The sequence below is a fragment of the Marmota flaviventris genome, chromosome 8 (assembly GCF_047511675.1).
Source record: "Marmota flaviventris isolate mMarFla1 chromosome 8, mMarFla1.hap1, whole genome shotgun sequence".
NCBI classification, from domain to species: domain Eukaryota; kingdom Metazoa; phylum Chordata; class Mammalia; order Rodentia; family Sciuridae; genus Marmota; species Marmota flaviventris.
Window position 1 is genome coordinate 116,264,268 of NC_092505.1, and position 14,555 is coordinate 116,278,822.

General features: G+C 49.0%; 1 protein-coding gene across 1 annotated transcript; it reads left to right on the forward strand.

Moving 5' to 3' along the window:
- Positions 1–248: 248 nt before the first annotated feature.
- Positions 249–14,349, forward strand: Zic4 (Zic family member 4). The gene is made up of 4 exons (XM_027933904.3): positions 249–333; positions 6,486–7,103; positions 11,624–11,939; positions 14,261–14,349. Coding segments are annotated over exons 1-4 (1,005 nt in total). The 5' UTR covers positions 249–263; the 3' UTR covers positions 14,262–14,349.
- Positions 14,350–14,555: the final 206 nt, after the last annotated feature.

Sequence of the window (14,555 nt, forward strand, 5' to 3'; positions counted from 1 at the left end):
AATCTATTTGGCAAATTATAATTTTTCAATATTTTTATTACCCAGGACATACACTTTTGCAATAACTATGGGCAGTTACCAGCAATCTTTTTTCTTTAGCTTCCAAATTTACAAATGATCAAACACCAAAAGACTATTTTCAGACCAACACTTTCTTTCATTTGTACATTCAGGCCACAAAATCTTAACCACAGATAGAAGTATGAAATTGTTTAAGTAATGTCAGTTCCTCCTTTCTTCCCAAACAGGCTCAAAGTTAAAAAATGAGATACAAGACTTCCTTGGTAATGAGGAAACGATTGCGGCTTTACCGAAATAACCTGAAAGAGTCAGGTAAGTTAAAACCCCCTTTTAAATATTGATTCACTGAAATTTGGGGGTTTGTTTTTTGGGGGTTTTTTATGTGCAAAAAACAATTTTTTTTTTCATTTAGTTATGCCGAGTCTCAGTTGTGAGTTTAGGTGAGTCTCTTGAGTTCAAATGAAACTTAGAATAACACCTTGGTGTTCGATGCATTTGCACACAAATCAATGACACAACATCCTATCAGCAGCTGGCTAATCCTCCTCAATGCCTACTCATCTGGATGTTCTAGAATTAATATTTGACGACTCTCTCATTGAAACAACCACCCCTGACCTTCTGCAATTCCACTGTCACATTATTCTATGACATATTCATCTTGAATTCATTTCCGGACGATTTGATTGGAATGAGGTTTGACATGTATTGGCTTCCATGAAAGAAGCAGACTTTGATCTTGGTGATGGGGTTTACATGATATGCATCATCCTTACCAGGGACACCAGCCTTCTGCAATGTGGTAACGACTCGGTTCCCACAATGTGGTGTCTGAACAGGGAGTGACTGACAGCCACTCTGTCAGGAATACCTTCATTGTGAAGAATTTAATTTAATATTCCATTTAGAATGAGCCTATGATTTAGGGTTGGGTGTTTTCCTTTCTAGGCATGCAGTTCCTTTTATTTCAACTATACCACTAGCTAACAGTTACTTCCAAAGATATTCTCTTGTTGGTAGGCAAAGCAACCTTCTTAACAAAAGTAAAGTAAATGATTCAGAGAATGGCTCTCTTATATTATTTTGGGAAGATTTGATGGGCAGAATTCTCGAGAGACAGATGTGGTTATTATGTAAATTCCATTGTTTTGATTCCTTAATACTGTTTTGGAAGATCCTTTGGTAATGTTTCCTAATCTTTTGTCAAAAGACATTTTGCAGAAGCCTTGCTTGAAAATTAAATTTTGTCCAAGTATGTTTTCTTTCAATCTTAGTGTCATTAGTGATGATTAAAGCTAAAATTTCCCCAGTAGAAGAGAAGAATTTCTTTCCTTTCCAAAATCCTGATAGATCTCATCTCCTTTGCACAATTCATGCTTGAACATAGAGGCAGCCTTCTTAAGTTATCTCTTTTCACAAGATTGGAGACACCTCCCACTGTGGGAATCCTGAAGTCTGCGTGTGAATGGCTTCTAAAGAGATATACTCCACATTTGGAGTGGTAACCTGGTCAGAAACAGGGAAAAAGAGCTGAACAAGTGGCTGCAGTTTCAGAAGCAGAACATACAGATGACAGAAGCTATACTTGGCCAGGTTCTGTGCAGTGTGGCCCTCAACTACTGAGATTATGCTCTGGGCAAAGTCTGCAACAGGTAATTATCAGTTAGCATTGCTTAAAAAATCAAAATGGAAAATAGCTCAGCTATCGATTTATAATCTCCTCCATCTCTTTTTCCTTTCCAAGGGAGAGAGGTCAGACATTTTTGAGCCAGTAATATGAGGAGCTCTGCCAGATGGTAGAGCCATCAAATGGCCTATTTCTAGAAAGTAGGACTAGAAAATCACTTGTTTATGACACTACATTGGCCTGGCTGTGGTGAGCAAAGCATTTAGGGCATGATTCTGAGCACCAGTTTACATGCAACTTTTGCAGACTGAGGGTTATTTGAGGTCTGGTGGTGGAATCTACTCCAACTGAAACCTTTCAGTACTTCTTTTTTGACATCTTTGAAAGACCTTCAGGCTACAGGATATTTGTTTACTCTCCAAGTCAAGCAGGAAAATGGACCTAATGATGCTGTAACACTGGGAGAGGCTGGGAATAGAATTCTCCAGCCAAGCATTTGTGTTGGGGTAAAGTGAATTGAGATAAACTTCTGAATAAGAAAGCCTGAAAACCAGTGAGGGGACACCACTCCTCAGCCTGACTAATTGGCAGTCTCTGGAACCTGTGTCCTTGCTTTCTCCAAGTTCAGAGTAATTCCTCTGAAGACTAAAACATGCCTCCAAGACATTGGTGTTCTATCACCTAGCATTTGTGGTTAGCTTGATACTGTTTGGGCACTTATTTTAAAGAAGCACCTTGATGACTCTTATGCAATTGCCCAAAGTTCATTGTCTGTAAATATTTTGGGGGGTACAAAAGAGTTTTCTTCTCCCTATCACTGTTTCTGGGGAAAATGTCCTCATAAGAGAATGTCTGGTCCCATTGCTGTGTTTAGCCAACCAAGCTTTGGACCATATGGCTCCAAGAAACTTGCAAAGATCAGGCAGTCTCAGTGACCTGCAGGTCCACTGACCCCTGGCAACTCAAGAAGCATCTACCCAGGATGTGGCCAGATGTTTTCTGTGCTTCAAGAGAAGGTTGCATCTGGGAAGGAGCTCCATGGGGCCAGGTTACTGTCAGTGATTTTGGCTGAATCAGATGTGTCTGCCCTTTTGCTGCTGGCACAAAAAGTCATACACATGTTCAAAGCTTTTCAAGGGCAAAGTTAATAAGAGAAAGCATGCAGTATACTAACAGTCTCTCTATATATAAAACCTCTGCTTTCTCCCCTTGGAGTCCACAGAGTCAGTGCATAGAATTCAGGAGGTATATAAACTTGGATAGATAAAAACATGCATCTTTTGCAACCTGCAAATGGAAAGTGAGCATTTTCTTCTATGATAAGTAAGGACAGTAAAAACAGGACTGTTAAGACTTTACAAGACTCATCAGACTTTTAAAGTGGTCCCCAGCCTAAAACAGCTGCTTATCAACAGCTATTCTGTCAGTAATGTTATCAAAGCTTCTAATGGGAATAAGGTCACAGTATGTATATAAGGGATCATTTTGGAGCAAGTCAGAGTGTTGTCTTTTTCTTTTTCCTCTCCACAATCCAACTCTCGGCCTTGCACATTCTAGGCAAGCACTCCACCAATGAGCCTTATCCCCAGCCTGAAATCAGGGTCTTAATCAAAGCTAAAGTGGATGATGAGTTTGACAAACATCTGGAACAGTCAGTTATAGGTCATCAAGGTTATAGTGGAAGTAAAAATATTTTAATTGCTGGAGTTTTGCAAAATGTCCCTGCACTTAAGCTTGAAAACCACAGAGGCTGACAGCTTCATCTTGAGATATGGATAGTGGAAACAGCTGGTGAAGAAGACCCAAGGAGAAACACATTGTTTTTCTTTTGCCTTTTTTTTATATTTTATTTATTGTTTGTTCATTTTTGCCCTTCCTGGGTTCAGCCCAGACTCACATGGAGAACTGCCTCCTTCTGCACTGTGGTGAGATTTGAAACTACTCACTGACACTTGGGAACAACTTTCTAGAGACCAGGCCTAACCAATCATGGAGTAAGGGACCACAAATCAAGGGACAGAGAAGAACACCTCTGGGTGAAGAGTAAACCATGGAAAGTGAAAGCCAGGAAAGAAGACAAATCCTGAGAGTCTGATGTCAAATATGTGAGGAAGACCTTGATTTAGAGAGCAGGAGGGGTCTGCCAGTCAACTGCTCTCCTCTTAAAAAAAAAAAAAAAGTTTTTAATTTGAAAAAGAATCTATTGGCAGAATTGCTCAAGCCCTTCCAGCTGGAGGAGCAGAAAGATCCAGACTAGTCAAAGCAGAGAAATTATTGTGGAAGTTAATCCCTCGCTAAAGTTCAAGAGGGGAAGGATGTGTTAAATGAAGAAAGTCTGAAAGAATGTGTCAACCTTTATAAATGTTAAATATTTTTTTCCTAAATGACGTAAAAGAAACCCTTATTTACTGACCAGGAAATGTTTAAGAATACTCCTCCGTTCTCGGGATGGATTGGGCAGTTCTATCGACTCTGAGTTAGGAGGTTTCTTGTGATTTACCTAGATTTCACTTGCCTCTGCTAATGGGGCACAAGATATTTTATCCAATCTTCAAGACTTCTCTTTTAAAAATCCAAGCCTTTCTGTGTTTGGGGGCGGGGGTGCTTTTTACAGCGGTCAGGGAGGTCCAGGCATTTCGACTGGTATTTTCGACCACAGAGAGCAGGCAGAGCTAGGGGCCAGCAGTTCTTTAAATCTCCGGACGAAGCAGCTGACCCTAGCTGGCCGGTGCAGACAAAGGACACTCCCTCCTGTTTATGACACACTCGACTGGCCCAGAACTGAAGTTTTCTTCAACCGACCGACCGTCCCCCACTCCACTATGGTGGTGTTCCGGCGTCCAGGCTCTAGAGGGCCTGGGAGCCTGGACTGAGCGAAACTTGGCGTCCACTTTTTACAGAACCCTGAGGCCAGCAAAAAGCGATACAGGCTAGGCCTGAGGGCAACAAGTGGCGAGAACTGAAAGTGGAAGTGATCCCCAAAACCCTTTCCCAGAATCTCCATTTGATGTCTGGGTACCTAGCTCAGGACCCCAGATTGGCCCGGGCAGCCCTGAGGGAGAGGACCGCTTCCTCCTAGTTGTTCGCCCCTGGCCTTTGTGCCTTTGTTTCTTTGGCCAGTCCTCCAGCAGGTCGACGTGATTCGGGATGGAAAGGGACCTCTCAGGAGACCCTGAGATGGGTTCGAGGCCAGCCTCTCCCAAGCCACTACCGCCTCAGGCCCAATCCTGGCTCTAGTTAGGACCGGATTCTGTGGTTTGAGAGTCCGGTAGGGGGACAGTCACAGGGGGGAGGTGCCAACAAGGCTAAATGGGGAGAGAGAAGAGACGAAAGAGACTTGGAGGGGAGAAAAGATACCATCAGGAAGACAAAGGATAGTAGGGGGTCCAAGGGAAAATGGGGAAGAGTAGAGAAAGGTGAGAGCAGAGAGAAATTTCGGGAAAAGCCAAGAAAGTAAATTGAGCTGGAAGGCCGCCGGCCTGAGTTTCTCTGTTCCTGGCACCCTGGTCTGCAGCCTCCTCCCCTCCCAGGATCTTGACCCCCTCCTCCATTCAGCTCCTAGGACAAACTGCCCAAGCTGACCAACATCCCCGAGCACCGGTGCTGCCCATCAACTCCAACTGGGTTGGGTATCCTCATCTGCCCAGATATTACACATAGCACAATTACAATCTCCCCAAAGTGGTGGAGAAAGGGGACATAACCCAGCCCCGCTCACTTCCAGGAACCCTGAGGCAAACTGATTCCCCCAGACAGCAGCTTTCTGGAGGGGAGAGGAGGAGGGGGGTAAGGGGGAGAGAAAAGAATCTATGCCTGGGTCAGAGCGCATGAGCAGTAGAAGCGTGAAATGCTATTGGGGTGGGGGTGGGGTGAGGGAAAGCGGGTGTATTGGTGTGTGTGTGTGTGTGTGTGTGTGTGTGTGTGAGAGAGAGAGAGAGAGAGAGAGAGAGAGAAACCCTGAACGGCTGGACCTGTCATCGCTGACGTCGGGCAGGGCGGTGGGCCAATGGGCGACCTAGGCGATTGTTCCTCTCAGTGGGCCCCGGCCACGGCCCCGAATCTCTATTCATTTCCTCAAGCGCCCTGCTGTTGCCTCTGTAGTGTACGGGATTTCACGTAGACATTAAAGGCGGGGGTGGGGGGGCAGCTAAAACCCCAAACCCAAAACTTAAAGGGGGAAAACCCCACTTTGAACAAGTTTTTAAAATCTTTGCGTGTGTGTGTGTGTGGGGGGGTGGGTATCCTTACCCCTCCTCTCTGTCAGGTGACGGTGGCATTAGTGACTGGCACAGGAAGCTCTGGGGAGGACGGGCCGGGATGCTGCAGGCCGCCCTCTCCCAAACAAGCAGGGCACTGAAATTAATATATATGACTGGGGCACTTCAGAACCACCACCACCTCCAACATCACCACCTCCAACACCACCACTTCTTATCACCTCCACTCAGGGGCAGGGAGCGGAGTCCTGGAGCGCCCCAGGGTTCTGGCCTCCAAAGTGCGCTTGGGGCTTAGGTCGGATCCCCTTCGGGCAGGGGCCAGGTTCCCCCAGCAACCCACAGACTCATCCTTGCTGCCCCTTCCACCTACCCTACCGCTACCATCCCTCACCAGGTCAAGGCGCGGCAGGGGACTCTCCGGAACAGCAGCCTGGCCTGACCGTGGTGAAGGCGTATGGCCTTGCTCTGTCTACCGGGTTCACTGGGAGAGCAGACTGGCTCCTGATCCCAGCTGACCGCAGAAGCCGCGGTGCGGCTGGGCTGGGCCTGCCCCCCGGGGCCCAGGGAAGTCCGCTGCCCACGCCACTGGTTCTCACGCGCGCTATTTGTCTCGACAACAGGTAGCAGCTCCGGACACCATGGCCCCCAGTTCGCCGCCGCTTCCAGCCCCTCGGTATTCCCAGGCCTTCACGAGCAGCCTCACCAGGCCTCTCACAGCCGTCCTTTGAACGGACTCCTGCGTCTGGGGCTCCCCGGAGACATGTACGCACGGCCTGAGCCCTTCGCGCCAGGGTCAGCGGCCCGCAGCGACGCCCTGGCAGCTGCCGCGGCCCTGCATGGCTACGGCGGCATGAACCTGACAGTGAACCTCGCCGCGTCCCACGGCCCTGGCGCCTTCTTCCGCTACATGCGCCAGCCCATCAAACAGGAGCTCATCTGCAAGTGGCTGGCGGCCGATGGCCATGTGCCCCCACGCCTCTGCTCCAAAACTTTCAGCACTATGCACGAGCTCGTCACGCACGTCACCGTGGAGCATGTCGGCGGCCCGGAGCAGGCCAACCACATTTGCTTCTGGGAGGAGTGTCCGCGACAGGGCAAGCCCTTCAAAGCCAAATACAAACTTGTAAATCACATCCGCGTGCACACGGGCGAGAAGCCCTTCCCCTGTCCTTTCCCGGGGTGTGGGAAGGTCTTTGCTAGATCAGAAAATCTCAAAATACACAAACGAACTCACACAGGTCAGTATTCGGCGCTGTCTCGTGCGGACCCTCTGGGGAAGCAGGCCCTCGGGTCTGGATTTCCTCAAGTTCCAACTGAGGGGAGGAGGGAGGTATTTTGGTATTGTTTCCATGAGCCAAATCCATAAAATATTAATTATGCGCTTCTATTCTTAGAATCACAGAAGTTTCCGGAGGCTGTGTGTAGGGAGAACAGTGCAGGATTTCTGCTCTGGGGGACAAGGGTGAACGTGCCTCCGACACTGTATGGGCAAATGTATGCTTATGGAGTTCCATTTATTTATTTGTTCGCTATGCTGGGGATCTAACCCAGAGTCTCACGCATGCTAGGCAAGTACTCTATCTCCGAGCTACACCCCCAGACCCTGGAGATTGCTTTTTAAGTCATTTCAAAAACAGCTCAGCTCCTCAAAGTCTTAAAAACAGGGGAACAATTGCCTAATTTTTCTTCATCTCTTTAGCATGGAGGGACAGAACTCTTCTTCCTGTCAGCCTCACAACCTGCCTGCCACTTGGACTGAGGGGTCATCAGATCCTAAGCACTTTCTTTAGGATTTGGGAGTCTCTTAGGCTAACTTTTACCCTTCCTTTTTGGTGAGTCTTGCTGGCCCGACAGCAGAAAGGTTTTGCTAACCCTCTTATCTTAGCAGAGACCCAACGGGACTCATCCGACTTAAATGTCATTTACCGAGCTGTTAAGCGAAATAGGGACATGTGTCAACCACATCTGTTAGTTCTAGTTAACAGAAAGAAAAGGAGCCTCGCGCAAGAGCTTGCAAAGTTGAACTCTTCTGGCCAGAAGCATCTAATTAATACAATTGCAAGAAGAAAGTTTTCACACTTCCAGAATAGCATGTGAAGTTACATTAATTAGTTTAGCAGCCATTGTTTGCACGCTTCTTACTCCTCCCCCTCCCTCGAAGTTTAAGAAGTCGACATCTCCCCTCCCCCATTTTGGGGGCGGGAGAAGGGGGCGGGTGGGGGGGGACCAGAAGATGAAATAAGTTCCGGCTTGGTGCTCCACTTTTACTACCCTGCGCCTTGCCTTACTCCTTTGCTTGCTTCAAAACCAACCATTGTTACAGTCAAAGAACCCCCTTAGGTTGGAAGTGCGGAAAGAAGCTTGCTAATCTTGTTCTAAACTCTTGCCTTCTCCGTGAAGATCTAGACCTAGGACACTGACTTGCTCGGAGGAAAGACCAAAGTCCACTTTGAATATTGTATTTTATTTTCGGAGTATATCTGGAGGCTTATTGTTTTCTCGAGCTCTTTCTGGGGTCCCCCACCCTCTCGCAAGTATCTGCCCCCTCTTTCGTTATATCCCCCAGGGTAGGGGGGGATGGGTAAGATTCTGACCCCGACCTGCAGGCCTGCTACTCCAGGAGCCGGCAGCTGGCACCTGGAAAGTAGACGTGCAGTCCTAAGCTGGAGAAGAAACTCATCTTTAATGACAGGGGTTTTTAAACAAACAAACTTTTACTGCTCTTTGCCGGCCCACTGTTTGAAGTCTGTGAAGCAGAAAATGGTTAAATTCTTAGCGCAATCGACCTACAGCAGAGAAGCAAGTTCCGTGCGCCAGGGCTGGCTCTCAGGTTTGCATCTATTCAGGACAGAATTCTGTGCGTTCTTTTCGCTCGCAGTCCTGATTCATTACCGCTTGAGTTAAAAAAAAAAAAAAATTGACAGTCTCTCCTGCTCAAACCCCCCTCCTAAGTAATGAAAAGAGAAGAGAGACAGAGAGAGGAGAGAGAAAATGTTTCTCAAATGGCAATAGACCTCACTACAAATTATTCATGAAGACAGTTCTCGATGCAACAGGAAAATAATTGCCTTTTCAAATATTAATGGCGTTTCATTTCCTCGAGTCGCGGAAGCGGCGAACAGGAGCAGATTTCTCAGGAGTTGAGATTCTCTCGGATCTGAATCCCAGGCCCGGCTTTGGAGGCGACTGCCCGCGCCGAAAGGTTTCACTTTGTGGTGGTCACAGCGATCCTGCAACAATGGTGCCTCGGCGAACGAGGCGCGGGGCCAGCCACCGTGCTCTGCCGGGACCCCACTTCCAGGCGCCCCTCCCGGAACCCTTCAGCTGGGGGGGGGGTCCCCCCACCTTCCCCAGCGGCGGATAGAGAGTCAGGGCTGGGGATCCGAGGCAGAGAAGCAGAGACTGCGCTGGGGCGGAGTCACCAGGAAAAGCAGACCCAGCCACAAGTGCGAGAAAATGGCGCTGGCCCGGCCGCCCCTACGCTTCCGAACTTTGTCCTGCGAACCTGGCTCGGGGCAGGGAAGGAGGCCTTTTCCAACTGCAGAGCCCCTGGGAGGAGATTGGGCCTTTCACCGCGCAGTCCCGGGCTCAAGCCGCTCCGGGCGGGCTCAGCGCCGGGACCAGGGGGAGGGGAAGGGCGACAGCAGACTGTCGGCGGGGGGCGGGATGGATGTCAAGTAAGGGGACCAGGGCGCCTCCTGCAGCTCGGGAGAGCGCTGGGGCGCGGCTTCACCTGGCCTCCCTGGGGCCTGCGAACTTCCAGGCTGTACGAATCACCTCAGTACACTGCTTTTTTTTTTCCCCTCCTCTGCTCCTCGTCTGGGTTGAAATCAGTTTGTTTTATCAGTTTGTTCAAGGAACAGCTCACAAGATTGGATTAAGTGTGTGGCGGGAATTATTTTTTCTGGGGCGAAGGGAAATCAGCCTCAAATTCTGTTCCTCCACTATTTTATCAGAATCTTGTTCTTTTTTGCAGGCTCTGAATTACATGATTCTTTTTATGTGTGATTTTAGAAAGAGAAAGGAAAAAAGGGATTTTTTTTTTTTTTTTGAATTTGCAGACGCTGGCAGGGATCCGTGGGGAGAAAATAGGCGCAAATAGGGAGTATCTTTCGTCCACTTTTTTTATAAAACGTTGACAGTGTCCCAGGAAATAGCAGAGGGCAGCACCTTCCAGAGGGCCTGATATATAGCACTACTCCTGCAGGGGGTGAACCCAACGACTGGGCGGTGTCCGAGTCCCGGGTTCACAAGCCGCTGCCTGAGCAGATGCTTGTGTGCAAACCTCTGGCTCAGCGGGAGCCTCATCAGTGCTAGGAATAGAGGCTTTGTTTGTTCAAACCTGGCAAAAAGCACCTATCTTTCCTGGAAGCGACCCGAGAAGCAAACGCAGAGCCAACAGTACTTCTCCCGCACATCTCTTGCTCTTCAGCTCGACGCTAGGTAGCGATTCCCTCGACCCAGAGCTCTCCGCTACATCCATTTGTTTAAAGCCCTAGACACCTCCTTCTCCGCCCCCATTTCCGCAGCATTTGCAGCTCGGGCAGGAACTTGGGCTTCCGGGTTCTCAGGGTTCTTTCCTCCCCCTCACGCCCGCGAATTCAGGCTGTAGTGAGCTCGGGGATTGGGGCTTGGTCCCGCCAATGTTTCACCCTATTTTGATCTCGCGCCTTCCCTGGGCTCTGCAGGGCATCGCAGCCATGATCCGAGCGGGCCTATCCAGGCCACCGCTTGGCCTCCGAGCGGGACTTGGCCTGATCCCAGCAGTTGCGTTCACCCCCCAAAGCTGCGGTGCTATCGGACAAGGTTGGGAGAGAGACCTCAGGTCACGAATTGGCTGGGTGGCTCCTCCCGCGCCAGCCGCTTGGCTCTGACCTCCCGAAGCCCAACAGCGGGCGGGGTGGTCCAAGGAGGCCGGGAGACCTTGCACAGTTTGGACTGAGAAGACGAACTGCACACTGCAGGGTCTCCGAGAGATTGCTGGAGGTGCATAATAAAATATAGCCGATGAACCTATCTGGAGGAATCGGATGGTTTAGCAAGATTTGAAGAATGCTGCTAAATGCCTGCCCTCAGGGGGTAAAAAAAAAAAAAAAAAAGGAAGGGGGAGGAGGCTTCAGTTTCCGCAAAAGTCGCCTTTGAGGTGCATCATTGCTCCGAATACCTTCCCCCGAAGCAAGGACCTATATTATGCACACGTCGTGTGCATAGATTGCGTATCCTCTTAAATCATTTCATCGCTTTTGGCGTTTTCACAAAAGCTACTTTTGGGACGGGAAGGGGTATGTGAGGGGTGGACCGCTGGGCGGGAATGGTGGTGGCAGAGACGTTTGGCTAGAACTGCAATTTTAAACAGAGCAGATGTGAGCTCTTCAGTCAACTCTATGTATTCTCGGGGCAAAGGTGCCTCTGGCTCCTAATGGATAAAATTTGGAGGAAAACAACCCGAGTGGATCAGATTTTCGAGAATGAAACTCGACTAAGATGGAGTCATTGTCGCTCCTCCTCTTTACCCTCCCCCTAGGTCCAGAGGGAAGAGGGGGAGGGGTGGAGGCGTGAGGGAGGGGTCGCCAGGAAGCCGGGGCGCGCTCTCTGCGTGGAGAGGGGTGCCCAACCTGAGTGTGGAGGAGAAGGATTTCTTTTAAAAAAATGTTTGTTTGTTTTTTTATTGATAAAATGAAAGAGGAATGGAGGGATGGCAATTGTGAGCCTAGGACTCGGCCCACGCGCACTAATGTCTCTGCCTTGCCTCCGCCAGGAGAGAAGCCTTTCAGGTGTGAGTTCGAGGGCTGCGAGCGGCGCTTCGCCAACAGCAGCGACCGAAAGAAGCATTCGCACGTGCATACGAGTGACAAGCCATACACGTGCAAGGTGCGCGGCTGCGACAAGTGCTACACGCACCCCAGCTCTCTTCGTAAGCACATGAAGGTGCATGGTCGCTCGCCGCCGCCCAGCTCTGGTTACGACTCTGCTACACCATCTGCCCTCGTATCGCCCTCTTCAGACTGCAGCCACGAACCCCCAGTGGCCTCCTCAGCGGCGGTGGCAGTGCGCGGCACAGACCTGAGCGAATGGTACGTGTGTCAGGGCGCGGGCCCCGCCGCGGCTGCTCCTGCCGCGACCCCCAGCCCCACGGCACTTCCTGGCCCTGCTGCTGCCGCTGCCGCCGCCACCTCCGGTATCAGGTCTGCCTCTGTGGTTGCTGCTTCAGCGTACACCCCCACTCGGAGTCTAGGCCGGGGTACTGAGGCTTGAAGACAGCGAGGAAGGAAGGGAGGGAGGGAGGGGAAGGAAGTGAAGGAAGAAAAAGGAAGCAAGCCGGCGGGCCGGCTACCACTAAAACTTTCCAGAGGTCAATGAGTATTGATAATTGAGTATGTCAACATATTCAATTATCAATACTCATTGAGTATGTTGATTATGCATTATTTTAAAACAAAAATTGGTCCCCATATTTATTCTACAGTTATCTCCTACACCCCACCCCCTCATGAGTGCATGAATCCAATGTTGAGGATAAAGGAAGAGAGGCATATGGAACAACAACAAAAATAAATCAGAATTTATATGCAATTCTGGCAACTGCAGGTGGCAAAAGTAAGGCCACCAAAGTCCCCACGAGGTTCATAGAACGGGAAAATTTTTCGTTGAGGCCTGAACTGCCCCCTCCCCCACTCCCTTTCCAGCTCCCAGTCGGAGCCTCCTTTTCCTGTCCCCTCCCCTCTCTCATCAATCCCAACCTCAAGAGATCAGATTCTGGAAAGTGGCCTAGAGAATTCCACAGCCATTTTCTTGTCTCCCATTTCTTTTTTCTTTTGCTCCCCTCACACCCCCCCCCAATTTCCCCTTCCTTAGTTTTCCTTTAAAATAATGCCCAAATTCTAAATTTTCTCATAACATCCATACAGGAGATAACGGGGTGCTTAGCCCCTTTCTCTAGAAGTCCTATATCTCCACCCCCATGGACTGGCCTAGGCACTCAAATATGTAGGTCTGCCTGCCTGTATGTTCAGGGATTCTCTATACATTGTATACTTGGGGTAGGGAGTCCACAACTACAGGAAATACAAACAAAAGAGCTGCCAGAGAGGCTTCAGGATTCAACCTTAGGAGGCCTCTGGTCCCCTTACCCGCCCCCTATCCCTGTCCAGGCGCTGGCCTTTCAATCTTGTAGGTGCTTGGGCTGGGCGTGTGGAGCTGGCTGATGACGTCACTGAATCCAGGCCTCCACAGCCAACAGGGCTTGACCTAGGCAACGTGTCTGGGTGAATGGCATCAATTCTGTCACAGTCTTTCTCAAAAATCACCTAAAGTTGTCTTATTTTAAAGGGTTGGGTGGGAGAGAAACAAACTACAAAAAATAAATACTGTAAAGGAACAATATCAGTGGATCTAGATTGAATGTGTATTTGATATGCTTAGTGTGAAGTCCCTAGAAGAAAGAACCAGATGTTGGGGGCGGGGGAGAGGGAAGGCCTTTGGAATTGTTGCCAAAGGGGTTAACAAAAAACAAAACCAAAAAACAGAAAAGGGGTCTGTTTCCCAGTCTCCCACCCTCTGCAGGGAGAATGGGGGCTGCCCCACAATCCTAGCTGAGATATGAAGAAGAAAAAATATGAAAGGCAGAAGAAAAAAGAGAGGAGGTTTGAAGGACTCATGGCAATTCTTTAAGAATTTGGAAACAAGTGTATGGGGAGGGGGGCGCTAAATTCTCCCCTGGGGGAAACTTCAGCAGTTCAAATTTAAAAGCTGAGCCCTGATGTAAGTCAGTTCTGTAGGTCTTGACTAGCATGAGTGAGGCCCTGGGTTCGAACCCCAGCCCTGAAACGAACAAACAACAACAACAAAAAATCCCACAAACAACAACAAAACCCCAAAGATGGAACAAATTCTGACCCTGCCACTCTGCAGGATATTGTATTGTATTCGCTCCTCTTGAGAATCTATTAGACAATTCTCACGCCTGCCCTGCAACCACCACAACTTCCACCAAATAAAATCCTAACTGAAAGGGACCGTTTTGATCGCCCCTAATAAAAACTGAAATCTTCCAAATACATCTTTGGTGAATCTGTTGTTGAGGAAGGGAGACTGCAATCCCTTCCTAGCCCCCACTACAATAGGGTCTAGAGGCCGTCAGGCCAGAGCTGCAATGGAGAGGAAACTGGTTCCCATCAGGGCCCACTAGCCCCACAGCCAAGGTGTGGAGGGCATCTGCCAAACTTGCTTCTCCTGGAGATGTTTAGAGAGTGTCCCTCTTCAAATAGGAATCGCTTCTTTCCCTTCTGTTTCTAAGCACCGCATTTCGTCTTCACCCCAATCCAAAATAACGAAATAAAATAAAAGTGTTTGGTCGATCACTAATCGCCTTTAATTTTTCATTCGCTTGTTACAGATGTCCACCGCGTTGCTCGCAAGGTAATCTCGCCCTGCGCAGCTGAGCGCCCGCATCTCGTGCCTGCGACATCAAAGGGCCCGCACACAAAGCAGTGTTTCTTCGCCACGGTGCATCTTCATGGTAAGTTAGGATTTCTATGGCAATGGGCAAGTCGCACTGAAATCCTGAAAGGCCGAGCCTGGAGCCCGTCCAGGCTTTTCATTAAGGACATAATATTTACGTCTAACAGGCCTTTTTTCTTGTGTATACAAGTATATATTTTTGTTTGACGCGGACTAAATCATTTTCATTT

Bases quoted from the DNA above. Each gene is read 5' to 3' on its own strand.
- Zic4 (XM_027933904.3), top strand. From the start codon at position 264: ATGAGATACAAGACTTCCTTGGTAATGAGGAAACGATTGCGGCTTTAC. The intron at 334-6,485 runs GTAAGTTAAAAC...TCTCGACAACAG, and splicing joins AAATAACCTGAAAGAGTCAG to GTAGCAGCTCCGGACACCAT. The intron at 7,104-11,623 runs GTCAGTATTCGG...TGCCTCCGCCAG, and splicing joins ACACAAACGAACTCACACAG to GAGAGAAGCCTTTCAGGTGT.